At 51.5% G+C, this 14,567-nt stretch overlaps 1 protein-coding gene across 12 annotated transcripts in view; it reads left to right on the top strand.

The window, feature by feature from the left end:
- Window positions 1-14,567, top strand: part of PIP5K1C (phosphatidylinositol-4-phosphate 5-kinase type 1 gamma) — a 44,781-nt gene that overhangs the window by 17,161 nt on the left and 13,053 nt on the right. For all 12 annotated transcript variants that reach the window (XM_083421525.1, XM_083421526.1, XM_083421522.1 and 9 more), the window contains exons 4-14: window positions 157-287; window positions 1,304-1,421; window positions 2,444-2,596; window positions 3,031-3,330; window positions 4,609-4,814; window positions 5,874-5,957; window positions 6,672-6,720; window positions 8,315-8,399; window positions 9,832-9,993; window positions 12,881-13,019; window positions 14,392-14,424. In XM_083421525.1, the coding sequence (XP_083277651.1) occupies window positions 157-287; window positions 1,304-1,421; window positions 2,444-2,596; window positions 3,031-3,330; window positions 4,609-4,814; window positions 5,874-5,957; window positions 6,672-6,720; window positions 8,315-8,399; window positions 9,832-9,993; window positions 12,881-13,019; window positions 14,392-14,424 (1,460 nt within the window). The remainder of the gene's footprint in view (window positions 1-156; window positions 288-1,303; window positions 1,422-2,443; window positions 2,597-3,030; window positions 3,331-4,608; window positions 4,815-5,873; window positions 5,958-6,671; window positions 6,721-8,314; window positions 8,400-9,831; window positions 9,994-12,880; window positions 13,020-14,391; window positions 14,425-14,567) is intronic.

Genomic DNA, 14,567 nt, shown 5'->3' with positions numbered 1-14,567 from the left:
GCACAGCCCCACGTTCAGCATGTTAGCAGAGCGTTGGGTATGGCGATGGGTTCTCCTGGCAGATAGATGGAGGGGTGAGCCAGAAACAGGTGCCCCCACGCCCGCTTGGGGAGATCGTGCCATAACCCCACCTGCTCTGACCCTGTCTGTCCTCAGACCACGTCCACCACGCTCAAGGGAGCCATTCAGCTTGGGATCGGCTACACGGTGGGGAACCTGAGCTCCAAGCCCGAGAGGGATGTCTTAATGCAAGATTTCTACGTGGTGGAGAGCATTTTCTTCCCCAGGTAAGTTGGCTGCTGGAGGTGGCAGGGTGAAGCCCAATTTGAACAGCAGCTCTTGGCCACAAACATGATGGGAGAGATGGCTAGAGGGGTGTAGCAGTGAGAGCAAGCCATGGACCTTATTCTCTCCTAATCAGCTTCCTGGGGGCTGTGTATCAGTAGTGGCCGAGGCGGGGGCAGCAAACTACATTCCCCATTCCCACCCCGCATGCAATAATAATACAGTGGTGCCCCGCAAGACGAATGCCTCGCAAGACGGAAAACCTGCTAGACGAAAGGGTTTTCCGTTTTTCAATGCGCTTCACAGGACGAATTTCCCTATGGGCTTGCTTTGCAAGACGAAAATGTCTTGCAATTCTTCAGATTTTTTTTCGCTCCCCAACCCCTTTTTCTAAGCCGCTAAGCCGCTAATAGCCTTTTAGCAGCTAATCCGCTAATCCCTTAAGCCTTTAATAGCCGCTAAACCGCTAATAGCGCTAAGCCGCTAATAGGGTTGCTTCACAAGACGAAAAAACCGCTAGACGAAGAGACTCGCGAAACGAATTAATTTCGTCTTGCGAGGCACCACTGTAATAATAATTTATTATTTCTACCCTGCCCATCTGGCCGGGTTTCCCCAGCCACTCTGGGCAGCTTCCAACAAAACACTAAAATACAATAACCTATTAAACATTAAAAGCTTACCTTTATAGTAACTGTAACCCAGGTTTCAGGAGCCATTTGGCCATTAGCTTATAAATCTGAGTTTCTAACACTGGTATTGAGGGCTGGGCAGAGAGGGTTGGAGGGCTTCCCGGCCCGCTGCCTGGCCTAACATTTACCACCTCTGGGGGGTCATTAGGTTTCAAGGACAGACCTGTTTTAAGGGCAGGTCTGTTTCTGCCACCTTGAGCTTCCTAGAGGAAAGTTGGGGACAAACACTAGCCGGCTCTGCTGCACTGTAACAAGAGCTCTGTGGGTGGAGAAGAGAGAGTTTGAGCTGTTCTCTGTGTCGTCTTCTTCTTCCTCTCGTGCCACAGCGAAGGCAGCAACCTCACCCCAGCTCACCACTACCCTGACTTCAGGTTCAAGACGTACGCGCCCGTTGCTTTCCGCTACTTCCGAGAGCTGTTCGGCATCCGCCCAGATGACTACTTGGTGAGGACGGCTCCTTTCCCCTCTTCCAAAGGGCAAAAACACCGTATTTTTTGCTCTGTAAGACAAAGAGATTAAGACAAAAGCCTTCTGAGATTCAGAATATGTGTATCCCATTTCATTATGCAGTTGTCCTTTGGCTCCCAAAATACTCCCTGGGGGGGCATTTGTGGCTCATCCGGGCAAATGCTACCTTAAAAGCCCTTGAGTGGTGCTGGGTGATAAATTTTCTCCTTCCCGCTGATGGCTGCTTCAGCAACTCAGCCTCGGCTTCCCCATGTGAGCAGCTCAGCCTCCTGGGGCTGGTTGGGGGAGGCTCTGAGTGCCGAAGGTCCTCATCCTGCCACAGCAGAGGCAGGCTGAGCTGGACCTGTAAAACGGGGAGCAGAGCCCCTCAAGCTTGTGGCTGATGGCAGTTTCTTTCCCCTTGTGCTTAGCTAGGTGACATCTCTTGTTATCTCCTTGTCTAACTAAAGAGGCCACCAGTAAATTAATCGTATAGATTTGCCGATTAGGCCTCATTTGCAGACGGTGAAAGTGGGTGGGCTGAATGTTGAGGATTGGGCAGCTCTTAAACTTGCCACTGTCCCTCCTGACTCGATTTCTCCAGAATGCCCTGGAACGACGCTGTCTCAAGGAAGCATTACCGTATTTTTTGCTCTATAAGACTCACTTTTTCCCTCCTAAAAAGTAAGGGGAAATGTGTGTGCGTCTTATGGAGCGAATGCAGGCTGCGCAGCTATCCCAGAAGCCAGAACAGCAAGAGGGATTGCTGCTTTCACTGCGCAGTGATCCCTCTTGCTGTTCTGGCTTCTGAGATTCAGAATATTTTTTTTCTTGTTTTCCTCCTCCAAAAACTAGGTGCGTCTTGTGGACTGGTGCGTCTTATAGAGCGAAAAATACGGTACCCCAGGCTTGGGCGTCTTCGCGGTGGGTCTCAGAGGCCCCTCGATTTTGCCCGCCTCTTAGTTGCCATCAACGCCTGCCGCATCCTTGAACGCCTTTTCTCTTTTCTTCCCGCCCAGTATTCCCTGTGCAACGAGCCCCTGATTGAGCTGTCCAACCCCGGGGCCAGCGGCTCCCTCTTCTACGTCACCAGCGACGACGAATTCATCATCAAGACCGTCATGCACAAGGAGGCGGAATTCCTCCAGAAGCTGCTTCCTGGCTACTACATGGTACGTCCCAGCGGAAGACGCTCTCGGGGTCCTTTGTTGCAGCGGGAATCTGCAGAGATGTAATTATAATAATCCCCAGAATGCAGGTGGCGCTGTGGGTTAAACCACAGAGCCTAGGACTTGCCGATCCGAAGGTCGGCGGTTCGAATCCCTGCAATGACGGGGTGAGCTCCCGTTGCTCGGTCCCTGCTCCTGCCCACCTAGCAATTTGAAAGCACCTCAAAGTGCAAGTAGATAAATAGGTACCACTCCGGCGGGAAGGTAAACGGCGTTTTCGTGCGCTGCTCTGGTTCGCCAGAAGCGGCTTAGTCCTGCTGGCCACATGACCTGGAAGCTGTACGCCGGCTCCCTCGGCCAGTAAAGCGAGATGATCGCCGCAACCCCAGAGTCAGCCACGACTGGACCTAATGGTCAGGGGTCCCTTTACCTTTTAGAACTTGAACCAGAACCCCCGGACGCTGCTGCCCAAATTCTACGGCCTCTACTGCGTCCAGTCCGGGGGCAAGAACATCCGGGTGGTGGTGATGAACAACATCTTGCCCCGGGTGGTGAAGATGCACCTGAAGTACGACCTGAAGGGCTCGACCTACAAGCGCCGGGCCTCCAAGAAGGAGAAGGAGAAGTCCAGCCCAACCTACAAGGACCTGGACTTCATGCAGGACATGCCGGACGGGATCATGCTGGACACGGACACCTTCAGCGCCGTGGTCAAGACACTGCAGAGGGACTGCTTGGTAGGTTGCGCAGGGGACGCGGGTGGCGCTGGGGTCTAAACCACAGAGCCTCTTGGGCTTGCCGATCGGAAGGTCGGCGGTTCGAATCCCCACGACGGGGTAAGCTCCCGTTGCTCCGTTCCAGCTCCTGCCAACCTAGCAGTTCGAAAGCACACCAGTGCAAGTAGATAAATAGGCACCACTGCAGCAGGAAGGTAGGCGGCGTTAAAAGAGGTATAAGTTGTTAATCACCCCAAGGCCTGGTTGAAAAGGAAGGTGTATAATGAACCTGCCAGGCGATTCTACTTGGGGAGAGCATTCCACAGACGGGGAGCCAGCACAGAAAAGACCCATTGCAACCTTCCAGACTTCTCCTGGAAGAGGCATGCAAAAAAGAGCCTCAGATTATCTCAGGAGTCCAGGTAGGCCTCAACAGAGAGGCCCTGGCTTATGAGCAGTGCGCAAGCAGGCGAAGACTCCTCTCTGCGTGGAGTCTCCTTCTGCCTCCTCCCACTTCAATCCTCGCCTGGCCCTGGGAGACTGTGGAGCTGGAGGGCTTGGGGGGCGACTGTTCTTCCCTCTGCGATCTTGCAGCTTCTCCTGCCTCTGTCTCTCGTCTCTGCTGCAGGGTCCCACAGACCACTGGTCCCTTCTTCCATGTCAGTCCATAGCTGTCAACCGTCCCTTATTTGGTGGGAAAGTCCCTTATCCCAGCGCTGTGTCCCACTTCTGTCCCGGATTGATGATGTCCCTTCAATTTCCCGGGTTTCAAAGGAAGCAGCTCCTCTCCCTCCCTCCCCGCCGGCCAGGGAGGAGGGAGGCTCCAGCTGTGTTGCTTGGCTGCGTTGCTCACCCAATAAGGAGTCTAAGAACGACTGGGGGGCGGAGCTTGCATGCCTTGTGCCGATCAAATCGGCCGCGTTGCCTGGGGACCTGCCTTTGCTCAGCGCTTCCCAGCGGAGAGGTGACGGTGGTTTCCCTTGCTGCATCCCCTTTGCCGGGTTGCTGCGCTGTGGGAACCACCGCTTGAGGCTTCGTTTGGCTGCTGGCTGGGCTTTCTGCCTTTGGCTCAGGAGATGGCAGACTAAAATCCCTTATTTTGGCTGCTGATCCCTTATTTTCGAGGCTGCTGGCCCCTTATTTTCAAATCTGTAAGTTGACAGCTATGCGTCAGTCTCCTGGTGCCAACTCATCGCAATCCAGCCCCTACTCCTCAGCGTCCCGCCAGCTCCCGGTCTTGTGGGCTTAACTTGTGAAGCCAACCCAGGGCTATTGGTCAAGCCGCCCTCTTCTCCCCAGGTGCTCGAAAGCTTCAAGATCATGGACTACAGCTTGCTCCTGGGGGTGCACAACATGGACCAGCAAGAGCGGGAGCGGCAGGCGGACGGGGCCCAGAGCACCTCTGACGAGAAGCGGCCTATGGGGCAGAAGGCCCTGTACTCCACCGCTATGGAGTCCATCCAGGGCGGGGCCGCCCGCGGGGAGTCTATCGATACGGATGACACGTAAGTGGAGCAGGTTGGGGGGTCTGCCTTTGCCCCTCTTCCTTGCAGTGGCTGTCAGAGAAGCAGAAAGAGCTGCCCACCAACACTATAATACATCAAATATTAAAAGCTTCCCTAAACAGGGCTGCCTTCAGGTGTCTTCTAAAAGTCTGGTAGTTGTTGTTCTCTTTGACATCTGGTGGGAGGGCGTTCCACAGGGTGGGTGCCACCACCGAGAAGGCCCTCTGCCTGGTTCCCTGTAACTTGGCTTCTCACAGTGAGGGAACCGCCAGAAGGCCCTCGGTGCTGGATCTCAGTGTCCGGGTAGAATGATGGGGGTGGAGACGCTCCTTCAGATATACTGGACCGAGGCCGTTTAGGGCTTTCAAGGTCAGCACCAACACTTTGGCTTGTGCTTGGAAATGTACTGGGAGCCAATGTAGGTCTTTCAAGACCGGTGTTATGTGGTCTTGGCGGCCGCCCCCCGTCACCAGTCTAGCTGCCGTATTCTGGATTAGTTGTAGTTTCCAGATCACCTTCAAAGGTAGCCCTACGTAGAGCGCATGGCAGTAGTCCAAGCGGGAGATAACCAGAGCATGCACCACTCTGGCCAGACAGTCTGCGGGCAGGGAGGGTCTCATCCTGCGTCCCAGATGGAGCTGCCCTGGACACAGAACTAACCTGCGCCTCCATGGACAGCTGTGAGTCCAGAATGACTCCCAGGCTGCACACCTGGTCCTTCAGTGGCACAGTTACCCCATTCAGGACCAGGGAGTCCCCCACACCTGCCTGCCCCCTGTCCCCCAAAAACAGTCCTTATGTCTTGTCAGGATTCAGCCTCAATCTGTTAGCCGCCATCCATCCTCCAGCTGCCTCCAGACACTCACACAGGACATCCACTGTCTTTGCTGGTTCTGATTTAAAGGAGAGGTAGAGCTGGTTATCATTCACCTATTAGAGAACCCCCAGCCCAACCCCCCTGATGATCTTCATTATACACGAACGAAGCATTGAGCGTGTTTCTGGTTGCAGCCAGGGGATGTTGACAGGTCTGGTGTCTCTCTCTCTCCTCCCTCTCAGAATGGGTGGCATTCCAGCCGTGAATGGCAAAGGCGAGCGCCTTCTCCTCCACGTGGGAATCATTGATATCCTCCAGTCCTACAGGTAGGTGTTCCCTCCATGTCTCCTCCATTTGTGGGCGATGAAAACACCGTATTTTTCGCTCTATAAGGCGCACCAGGCCACAAGAAGCAACTACCGTATTTTTTGCCCCAGAGGGCGCACCGGCCTATAGGGTGCACCTAGTTTTTTTTGGGGGGGGAATAATGAACCCTACCCCCGGCGCGGGGCTGGGGCGGGGGAAGCCCGAGCTTCCCCAGCCCACAGAACAGGCTGCTGTCACACCGGTCTCCCCAGGCTTGCAGATATCTGCCCGAAGCCCAGGGCACGCGCCCCAGGCTTCGGAATGCAAGCAGCTCTCCGCAGGCCATGGGAGCCCGGCGCGACTTCCCGCGGGCTCCCACGGCTTGCGGAGAGCTTCCTGAAGCCTGGAGAGCAAGAGGGGTCGGTGCGCACCGACCCCTCTCGGTCTCCAGGCTTCAGCGAAAGCCTGCATTCGCCCCATAGGACGCACACACATTTCCCCTTCATTTTTGGAGGGGGGAAAGTGCGTCCTATAGGGTGAAAAATACGGTAGTTTTTGGAGGAGGGAAACAAGAAAAAAAAATATTCTGAATCTCAGAAGCCAGAACAGCAAGAGGGATCGCTGCGCAGCGAAAGCAGCAATCCCTCTTGCTGTTCTAGCTTCTGGGATAGCTGTGCAGCCTGCATTCGCTCCGTAATTCACTCCTTTCTTCCTTTCTTCCTTTTGCAACCCAGATTCATCAAGAAGCTGGAGCACACGTGGAAGGCTCTTGTCCACGACGGGGTGAGTTTCGGCACAACAGGCCGCTCGGTTCACAGAGCTGCTTTAGCATTTAACCTGACGAGCTGTTTTTTATTTTAAAAGTTGAAAAGCTGATCCCAGCACTCACTGCCTCAGAAGGAGCATACCGTATTTTTTCGTGTATAAGCAGAGGTTATGTTGTTTTAAAAGACCCATGTTATTCGAGAGCCAGTCTCCGCTCTTCCGCATGCAGCTGCTGGGTGACCTTGGGCCAGTCACACTTCTGTGCAGTCTCTCAGCCCCACTCACCTCACAGAGTGTTTGTTGTGGGGGAGGAAGGGAAAGGAGAATGTGAGCCGCTTTGAGACTCCTTCGGGTAGTGATAAAGCGGGATATCAAATCCAAACTCTTCTTCTTCCCTTCTTAAAAGAATGCTAAGAATTGGGGGTCGTCTTATACACGGATAGCGGAGAGGCGGGACGAGCGATTGTTGGTTGCCGCAAGTGGGAGATTGTCAGCGGCGTTTTTGCGGGTGATTGGTGGGTGTGGCAAGGTCCGCTGGCTATTGGCTGCTGCGGCAGATGGGCGGGCGATTGGCTGTGGCAGTCCTGCGAGTGAGCGATTTTCAGCAGCCCCCTCCCAAAATAGCTCAACAAGTCTGGGCAATCCGCGTCCCCCCGAAAAGAAGCTCAGCAACTCTGGGCAGTCTCCCCCCATTTTCTCAATTTGGAATCTTGCATTTAAAGCAGTTCGAAAGCACGTCAAAAGTGCAAGTAGATAAATAGGTACCGCTCCGGCGGGAAGGTAAACAGTTTTTCTGTGCGCTGCTCTGGTTCGCCAGAAGCGGCTTAGTCCTGCTGGCCACATGACCTGGAAGCTGTACGCCGGCTCCCTCGGCCAATAAAGCGAGATGAGCGCCGCAACCCCAGAGTCGGCCACGACTGGACCTAATGGTCAGGGGTCCCTTTACCTAATTGTTGTATATATGTGTGTGTATGTTTGCACACACCATGTACATCCCTGGAAGATAAAGGTGATACAGTCATACCTTAGTTTTTTTGATCAGCTTAGTTCTCGAATTTTTTGACTCCCGAATAGCCCAAACCCACAAACGAGTGTTCCTGCAGCCAATCGGAAGCCACGCTTTGGTTTCCGAATATTTTGGAAGTCGAATGGACCTCCAGAACGGATTCCGTTCGACTTCCAAGGTACGACTAAGTAAATAAAAGCAAATAAATATGTAAATGCTCTTCATTTGTTTTTCTTTTAATTTCTTTGTAACGTTGCATTTGATTCTTTTTTTTTAAGGGAGAAAGTTGCAAACCGATTAGAATTTCTCTCTTTTTATTTTGGAAATGTGAAGCAAATACAGAAATAATCTAAATGAGTGATGTAACTCAATAACCATTCCAAGATGATAATGAAACGGCCGACTGCCAAGATCAAAACAGGAAGCTTTAATCAGGACTGCAATTATAGGCAGGCACCGGAAACAAACCCTCCCAAAAAAGCGTTTAATTTATAGCTTTGCGAAGGTGACTCGCAGCACCGGCTTGACTCTGGTTTTGTTCTGCCTCCGAGGCCCGGCTGGGAATTGCGGATAATGACTCCTCCATCTCCCTCCCTGTTTCCCTAGGACACAGTGTCGGTCCACAGGCCCAGCTTCTATGCAGAGAGGTTCTTCAAATTCATGACCAATACGGTGTTCAGGAAGAGTACCTGTAAGTGTGTGTGTGGTCTGTTTGCTTTTGCTGGGGAGGAAAACTGTGTGAGCCGAAACCGACTTTGCATCTCCTCCACGTTCCCTTTGGAACGTGCTAGGAGATTGCTCTTCTTAGCATTTACAGTGGTGCCTCGCAAGACGAAATTAATTCGTTCTGCGAGTTTTTTCGTCTTGTGAATTTTTCGTCTTGCGAAGCACGGTTTCCCATAGGAAATGCATTGACGGTTTCCCATAGGAATGCATTGATGGTTTTAAGAAAAAGGCGCAAGACGTTTTCGTCTTGTGAAGCAAGCCCATAGGGAAATTTGTCTTGCGAAGCAAGCCCATAGGGAAATTCATCTTGCGAAGCAACTCATAAAACAAAAAACTCATATTGCGAGGCATTCGTCTTGCGAGGCATTCATCTTGCGAGGTACCACTGTATTACACTTCTGTTGTTCCTTGGCCCCACGTCCCCCAGGTATTTCACCCACATTGCCCACCCACCCCACCCACATTGCAGCCCACAGGAGAAAGCTCTGCCGCTCCTGCCAACCTAGCAGTTCGAAAGCACACCAGTGCGAGTAGATCAATAGGTATCTCTCCGGTGGGAAGGTAAACGGCGTTTCCGTGCGCTCTGGTTTCCGTCACGGTGTCCCGTTGCGCCGGAAGCGGTTTAGTCCTGCTTTGCCACATGACCTGGAAAGCTGTCTGCGGACAAACCGAGGACCTGGGAATATCTGCCTAGACCAGGCTTCCTCAACCTCAGCCCTCCAGATTTTTTGGCCTACAACTCCCATGATCCCTAGCTAGCGGGACCAGTGGTCAGGGATGATGGGAATTGCAGTCTCAAAACATCTGGAGGGCCGAGGTTGAGGAAGCCTGGCCTAGATGCTAGATTGAACCACGTAGGTCTCCAGAGCTGCAAGTCTTACCTTCTGACAATAAGTATCTGCTGTGTTAGGGACGTGGATGGCGCTGTGGGTTAAACCACAGAGCCTAGGGCTTGCCGATCAGAAGGTCGGCAGTTCGAATCCCTGCGATGACGGGGTGAACTCCCGTTGCTCGGTCCCTGCTCCTGCCAACCTATCAGTTCGAAAGCACGTCAAAGCGCAAGTAGATAAATAAGTACTTCTCCGGCGGGAAGGTAAACGGTGTTTCCGTGCGCTGCTCTGGTTCGCCAGAAGCGGCTTAGTCCTGCTGGCCTCTTGACCCGGAAGCTGTACGCCGGCTCCCTCGGCCAATAAAGCAAGATGAGCGCCACAACCCCAGAGTCGGCCACGACTGGACCTAATGGTCAGGGGTCCCTTTACCTTTATCTGCATTCCTTTGGCTGGGGAACGTTCTTGACACAGGCCAGAGCATCCATCTCTGCACGTCTTTCCTTTCCAAACGCTGAGCCAACCTAACGTTGCTGTTGCTCTCTTCATCTCCCCCCCCCCCAATTGCAGCTCTGAGGGTCTCTCCCTCGAAGAAAGGGCGGAGTGCCTTGCTAGCCGTCAAGCCCTCTGGCCCCCTGGCCGCCTTTTCGGCAAGCCAACTCCCCTCGGAGAAGGATGAAGCCCAGTATGACCTCCGGGGGGCCAGGAGCTACCCCACCCTAGACGACGAAGGTAACACACATCGCCTGTTGGCCCCCCTCCTCCCCTCCCCTGCAGCTGTTCCTTAGCGGTCGACCTGCTCTCTGGCACCCCCACACCCTACAGTGCAAACAGCGTGTCTCTTCTTTTTTTTAAAAAAATATTATTTTCAGTTTTTCTAATAACAACATTTTTCTTTTCTTTCTTTCCCCCCCAATAATTTTTATTAAATTTATACAAATATCACACATTCCGTAAAACAAAAAAGACAAAAAAACCAAATAGAACTGCTAAAACAAAACAGAAAATATAACAGCACACACTTAATCAACACAAATTAATTACTTAAACTTCCAATCTCATAAACATATTATTTGACTTCCTCTAGTCCCTCCCATCTGAATTTCCTTGTATCTGAATCTAGCAGTTTCCAATATCATTATCCCCCCAAAAAACCAGTATACCATTTAGAATCAGATTTCTTAACTTTTCTTAACAATCTAAATCTCATTTATTTAACTATCTCCAAATTTTATTTAATTATCTCCAATATGCATAAATAATCACTTTTGCTTCTTCATCTCCTAATATCCCTAGTAAAAAAGCCTCTTGCTTTTTAACAAACGTATTTTTGAACATCTTTTTCATTGCATTATATATCCTTTCCCAGGAGCCCTTTACCTTTTTTACATGTCCACCACATGTGGAAAAAGTACCTTCTTTTTTCCTTACATTTCCAACATAAATTAGACAAGTTTTTATACATATTAGCAAGCTTTGCAGGTGTCAAACCCTATACATCATTTTCATATAGTTTTCTTTTAATGAGCTGCAGGCTGTAAATTTTAAATTTTCTTTTCACAGCTTTTACCATGATCCAAGTAGTATATTATACCCTATATCTTGTGCCCGGTGTATCATTACTGGCAAATAGCGTATCTCAAAATACCAGCACCATCCCACAAATATTTTTCTTCTCTCCCTCCTCCTCCAATTTTCTTACTGTGCCGTCGCAGGTGCTAACGTTACCCAAAGTAGGGAGGAAGGTAAGAATTCGCTTTCCGACACCCTCTCCGATTAGCTAGTAGAAAGTTGTCCTGGAAAGAGTTGAGCTGTCCCTTCTCTGTTCTGGGGCCCGGAGGTGGCGGTTGTGTTTATGAATGAATTGTGTTTATGAATGAATTGTGTTTATGAATGGATGTGTTTATGAATGAATTTGTGGCTGAACCAGAACCAAGTTTGCCGCTTCCGCTGCCTCTCCCTGCGAGGAGATTTTGATACCTTGCACACACCCCAGCTTCTCCCGGGAACCTCACCGCAGCGAAGGGGCTGCTTAACTCCCTACGGAACAATTTCCCGTCCCTGGCGAGACCAATGTCTTCTCCGGAAAAAGGGGAGAGAACAGCTGTGCCGCCACTTTCGCCCTGAGTAGGACTCGGTTTCCCTTGTGTCATTAGAGGGTGGCTGTGCAGACGTGTGTGTGGCCAGCCCATAGCTGTCAACTTACAGATTTGAAAATAAGGGACCAGCCGCCACAAAAATAAGGGATCAGCAGCCAAAACAAGGGATTTTAGTCAGTCAGTTCCCGAGCCAAAGGCAGAAAGCCCAGCCGGCAGCCAAACGAAGCCTCAAGCGGTGGTTCCCACAGCGCAGCAACCCGGCAAAGGGGATGCAGCAAGGGAAACCACCGTCACCTCTCCGCTGGGAAGCGCTGAGCAAAGGCGAGTCCCCAGGCAACGCGGCCGATTTGATTGGCACAAGGCATGCAAGCTCCACCCCCCAGTCGTTCTGGACGCCTTATTGGGTGAGCAACGCAGCCAAGCAACCCAGTTGGAGCCTCCCTCCTCCCTGGCCGGCAGGGAGGGAGAGGAGCTGCTTCCTTTGAAACCAGGGAAATTGAAGGGACATCCATCACTAAGGGACAGCAGCGGGACATGGCGCTGGGATAAGGGACTTTCCCACCAAATAAGGGACAGTTGACAGCTATGGGCCAGCCCCCTTCCACACCCTTATTTGCGCTCACGCCAACGAACCTATGTTGTGGTTCTGGACAGCCAAGAGTTAACACTCCAGAAGCGTTCTTAGTAATTGGGTGCACTGCCCACATGACCCAGGCATTTTCCTTTGATCTGTGCTCCGTGAGGGCTGAGCTCAGTCTGTTTGAGAATGTGAGCAAGGTAGTTTCGTTTTTTGTTAGAGGCAGAAAGCTGCAAGCATGCAGCTAGATTCTGTAGGTTTTCAGTTTGTTACAATTCTAAATAAAGAGTGTTAGATTAGAAGCACTGGTGTCGAACTGAGTTATTGAAGACACCACGTCGACGCAGGCAAGCCATTTTACACTGCATGTAAACTCGGCTATGAGGGACATGGGTGGCGCAGTGGGTTAAACCACAGAGCCTAGGGCTTGCCGATCAGAAGGTCGGCAGTTCGAATCCCCGCAATGACGGGGTGAGCTCCCGTTCCTCGGTCCCTGCTCCTGCCAACCTAGCAGTTCGAAAGCACGTCAAAGTGCAAGTAGATAAATAGGTACCACTCCGGCGGGAAGGTAAACGACGTTTCTGTGCGCTGCTCTGGTTCACCAGAAGCGGCTTAGTCCTGCTGGCCACATACCCGGAAGCTGTACGCCGGCTCCCTCGGCCAATAAAGCGAGATGAGCGCCGCAACCCCAGAGTCGGCCACGACTGGACCTAATGGTCAGGGGTCCCTTTACCTTTACCTAAACTCTGCTATTATCCGGCAACTGAGAAGAGTGGCAGCACGTGAGTGGAAGCGTGAGGGCGCCACTGGAATTTGTCGGAGTGGCAATAAATCAAATTTATTGCACGGGCGTTGCAGCAGTGGGTCAAAGTTTTTACGACCCACAAACTTTAACAACCTGCAGCAGCTAAAAACGTCCTCTCCTTTTTCTCCACTGCGACAGGCCGGCCAGACTTGCTCCCGTGCACCCCTCCGTCCTTCGAAGAAGCCACCACCGCCTCCATCGCCACTACCCTCTCGTCCACCTCTCTCTCCGTCCCCGAGAGGTCTCCTTCCGAGTCCTCAGAACAGCCCAGGTACAGGTAAGAACAGCCAGGCGCCTCTCTCAATAAGCCCTTTTCAGATTTCGGGGGGTTTTTGATCACCGTCCTTTGGGTGGGACTTCCGAGACAGCAAACAGGGTGATGTTAGCGGGTCTCGCCAGTGTAATTCTGGGCTGCATCAATAGGAGTATAGCATCTAGATCAAGGGAAGTAATAGTGCCACTGTATTCTGCTCTGGTCAGACCTCACCTGGAGTACTGTGTCCAGTTCTGGGCACCACAGTTCAAGAAGGACACTGACAAACTGGAACATGTCCAGAGGAGGGCAACCAAAATGGTCAAAGGCCTGGAAACGATGAGGAACGGCTAAGGGAGCTGGGCATGTTTAGCCTGGAGAAGAGGAGGTGAAGGGGTGATATGATAGCCATGTTCAAATATATAAAAGGATGTCACATAGAGGAGGGAGAGAGGTTGTTTTCTGCTGCTCCGGAGAAGCGGACACGGAGCAATGGATCCAAACTACAAGAAAGAAGATTCCACCTAAACATTAGGAAGAACTTCCTGACAGTAAGAGCTGTTCGACAGTGGAATTTGCTGCCGAGGAGTGTGATGGAGTCTCCTTCTTTGGAGGTCTTTAAGCAGAGGCTTGACAACCATATGTCAGGAGTGCTCTGATGGTGTTTCCTGCTTGGCAGGGGGTTGGACTCGATGGCCCTTGTGGTCTCTTCCAACTCTATGATTCTATGATTCTAATTGCCTTTGCGGGAAAACAGGGGGCTCGTGGCGTATTGGCACAATACAAAAAAGGGGGACCTGCGCATACTTTGAGGGATGTTGAAAGTCTCTTAAGGCAGAGGGCCTTCTCGGTGGTGGCGCCCTGCCTGTGGAACGCCCTCCCATCAGATGTCAAGGAAATAAACAACTACCTGACTTTTAGAAGACATCTGAAGGCAGCCCTGTTTAGGGTAGTTTGTAATGTTTGCTTTTCCCCACTTTTTAATTATTATATTCTGTTGGGATATGACGTGGCTTCCGAAATGTTTTGGAAGTCGAAGGGATTTCCAGAACGGCTTCCGTTAGGCTTCCAAGGTATTGTTTTATGTCGGTGTTAATCGCCTGCTTCGTTCTGTATAAACGGATGCCAAGCGCTGTCCAATTTATCCAAACGAAGTTTGCATCCGTAAGCTGCCCGTCCGTAAGTTGTGAGCGTTGTCATATTCCCAGTCCATCGATTAAAGCAGATAATATTTTTAATTCTTCCAATTCATCAGCAATGGTCTCTTGGCTGCCATTAGGGCGCCATTGCCGTACAACAGGTATATAGAGTCATTCCGTACAACAGGTATATAGATCAAAAGAATATTCAACGCTGAAAGTTTTAGCTTTTTCATGCCCTGCTTGTTCCTTCGCAGGCGGCGTACGCAGTCCTCGGGACATGATGGGAGGTGAGTCGAGTGCTTCTGCTCTAACAGTTTGTGCCTCCCAGGAGTGGATCATCACGACCATCTGTAGATTTCAGTGCCCCGGGCCTAATACGTGCCTAATAAATTGGAGCAGTGACCTGGGGCACCAGGGTTTGAATCCCCAC

This window comes from Podarcis tiliguerta, assembly GCF_965153285.1.
Source record: "Podarcis tiliguerta genome assembly, chromosome: 18".
NCBI classification, from domain to species: domain Eukaryota; kingdom Metazoa; phylum Chordata; class Lepidosauria; order Squamata; family Lacertidae; genus Podarcis; species Podarcis tiliguerta.
This window is presented reverse-complemented; position numbering and strand designations above follow the sequence as displayed.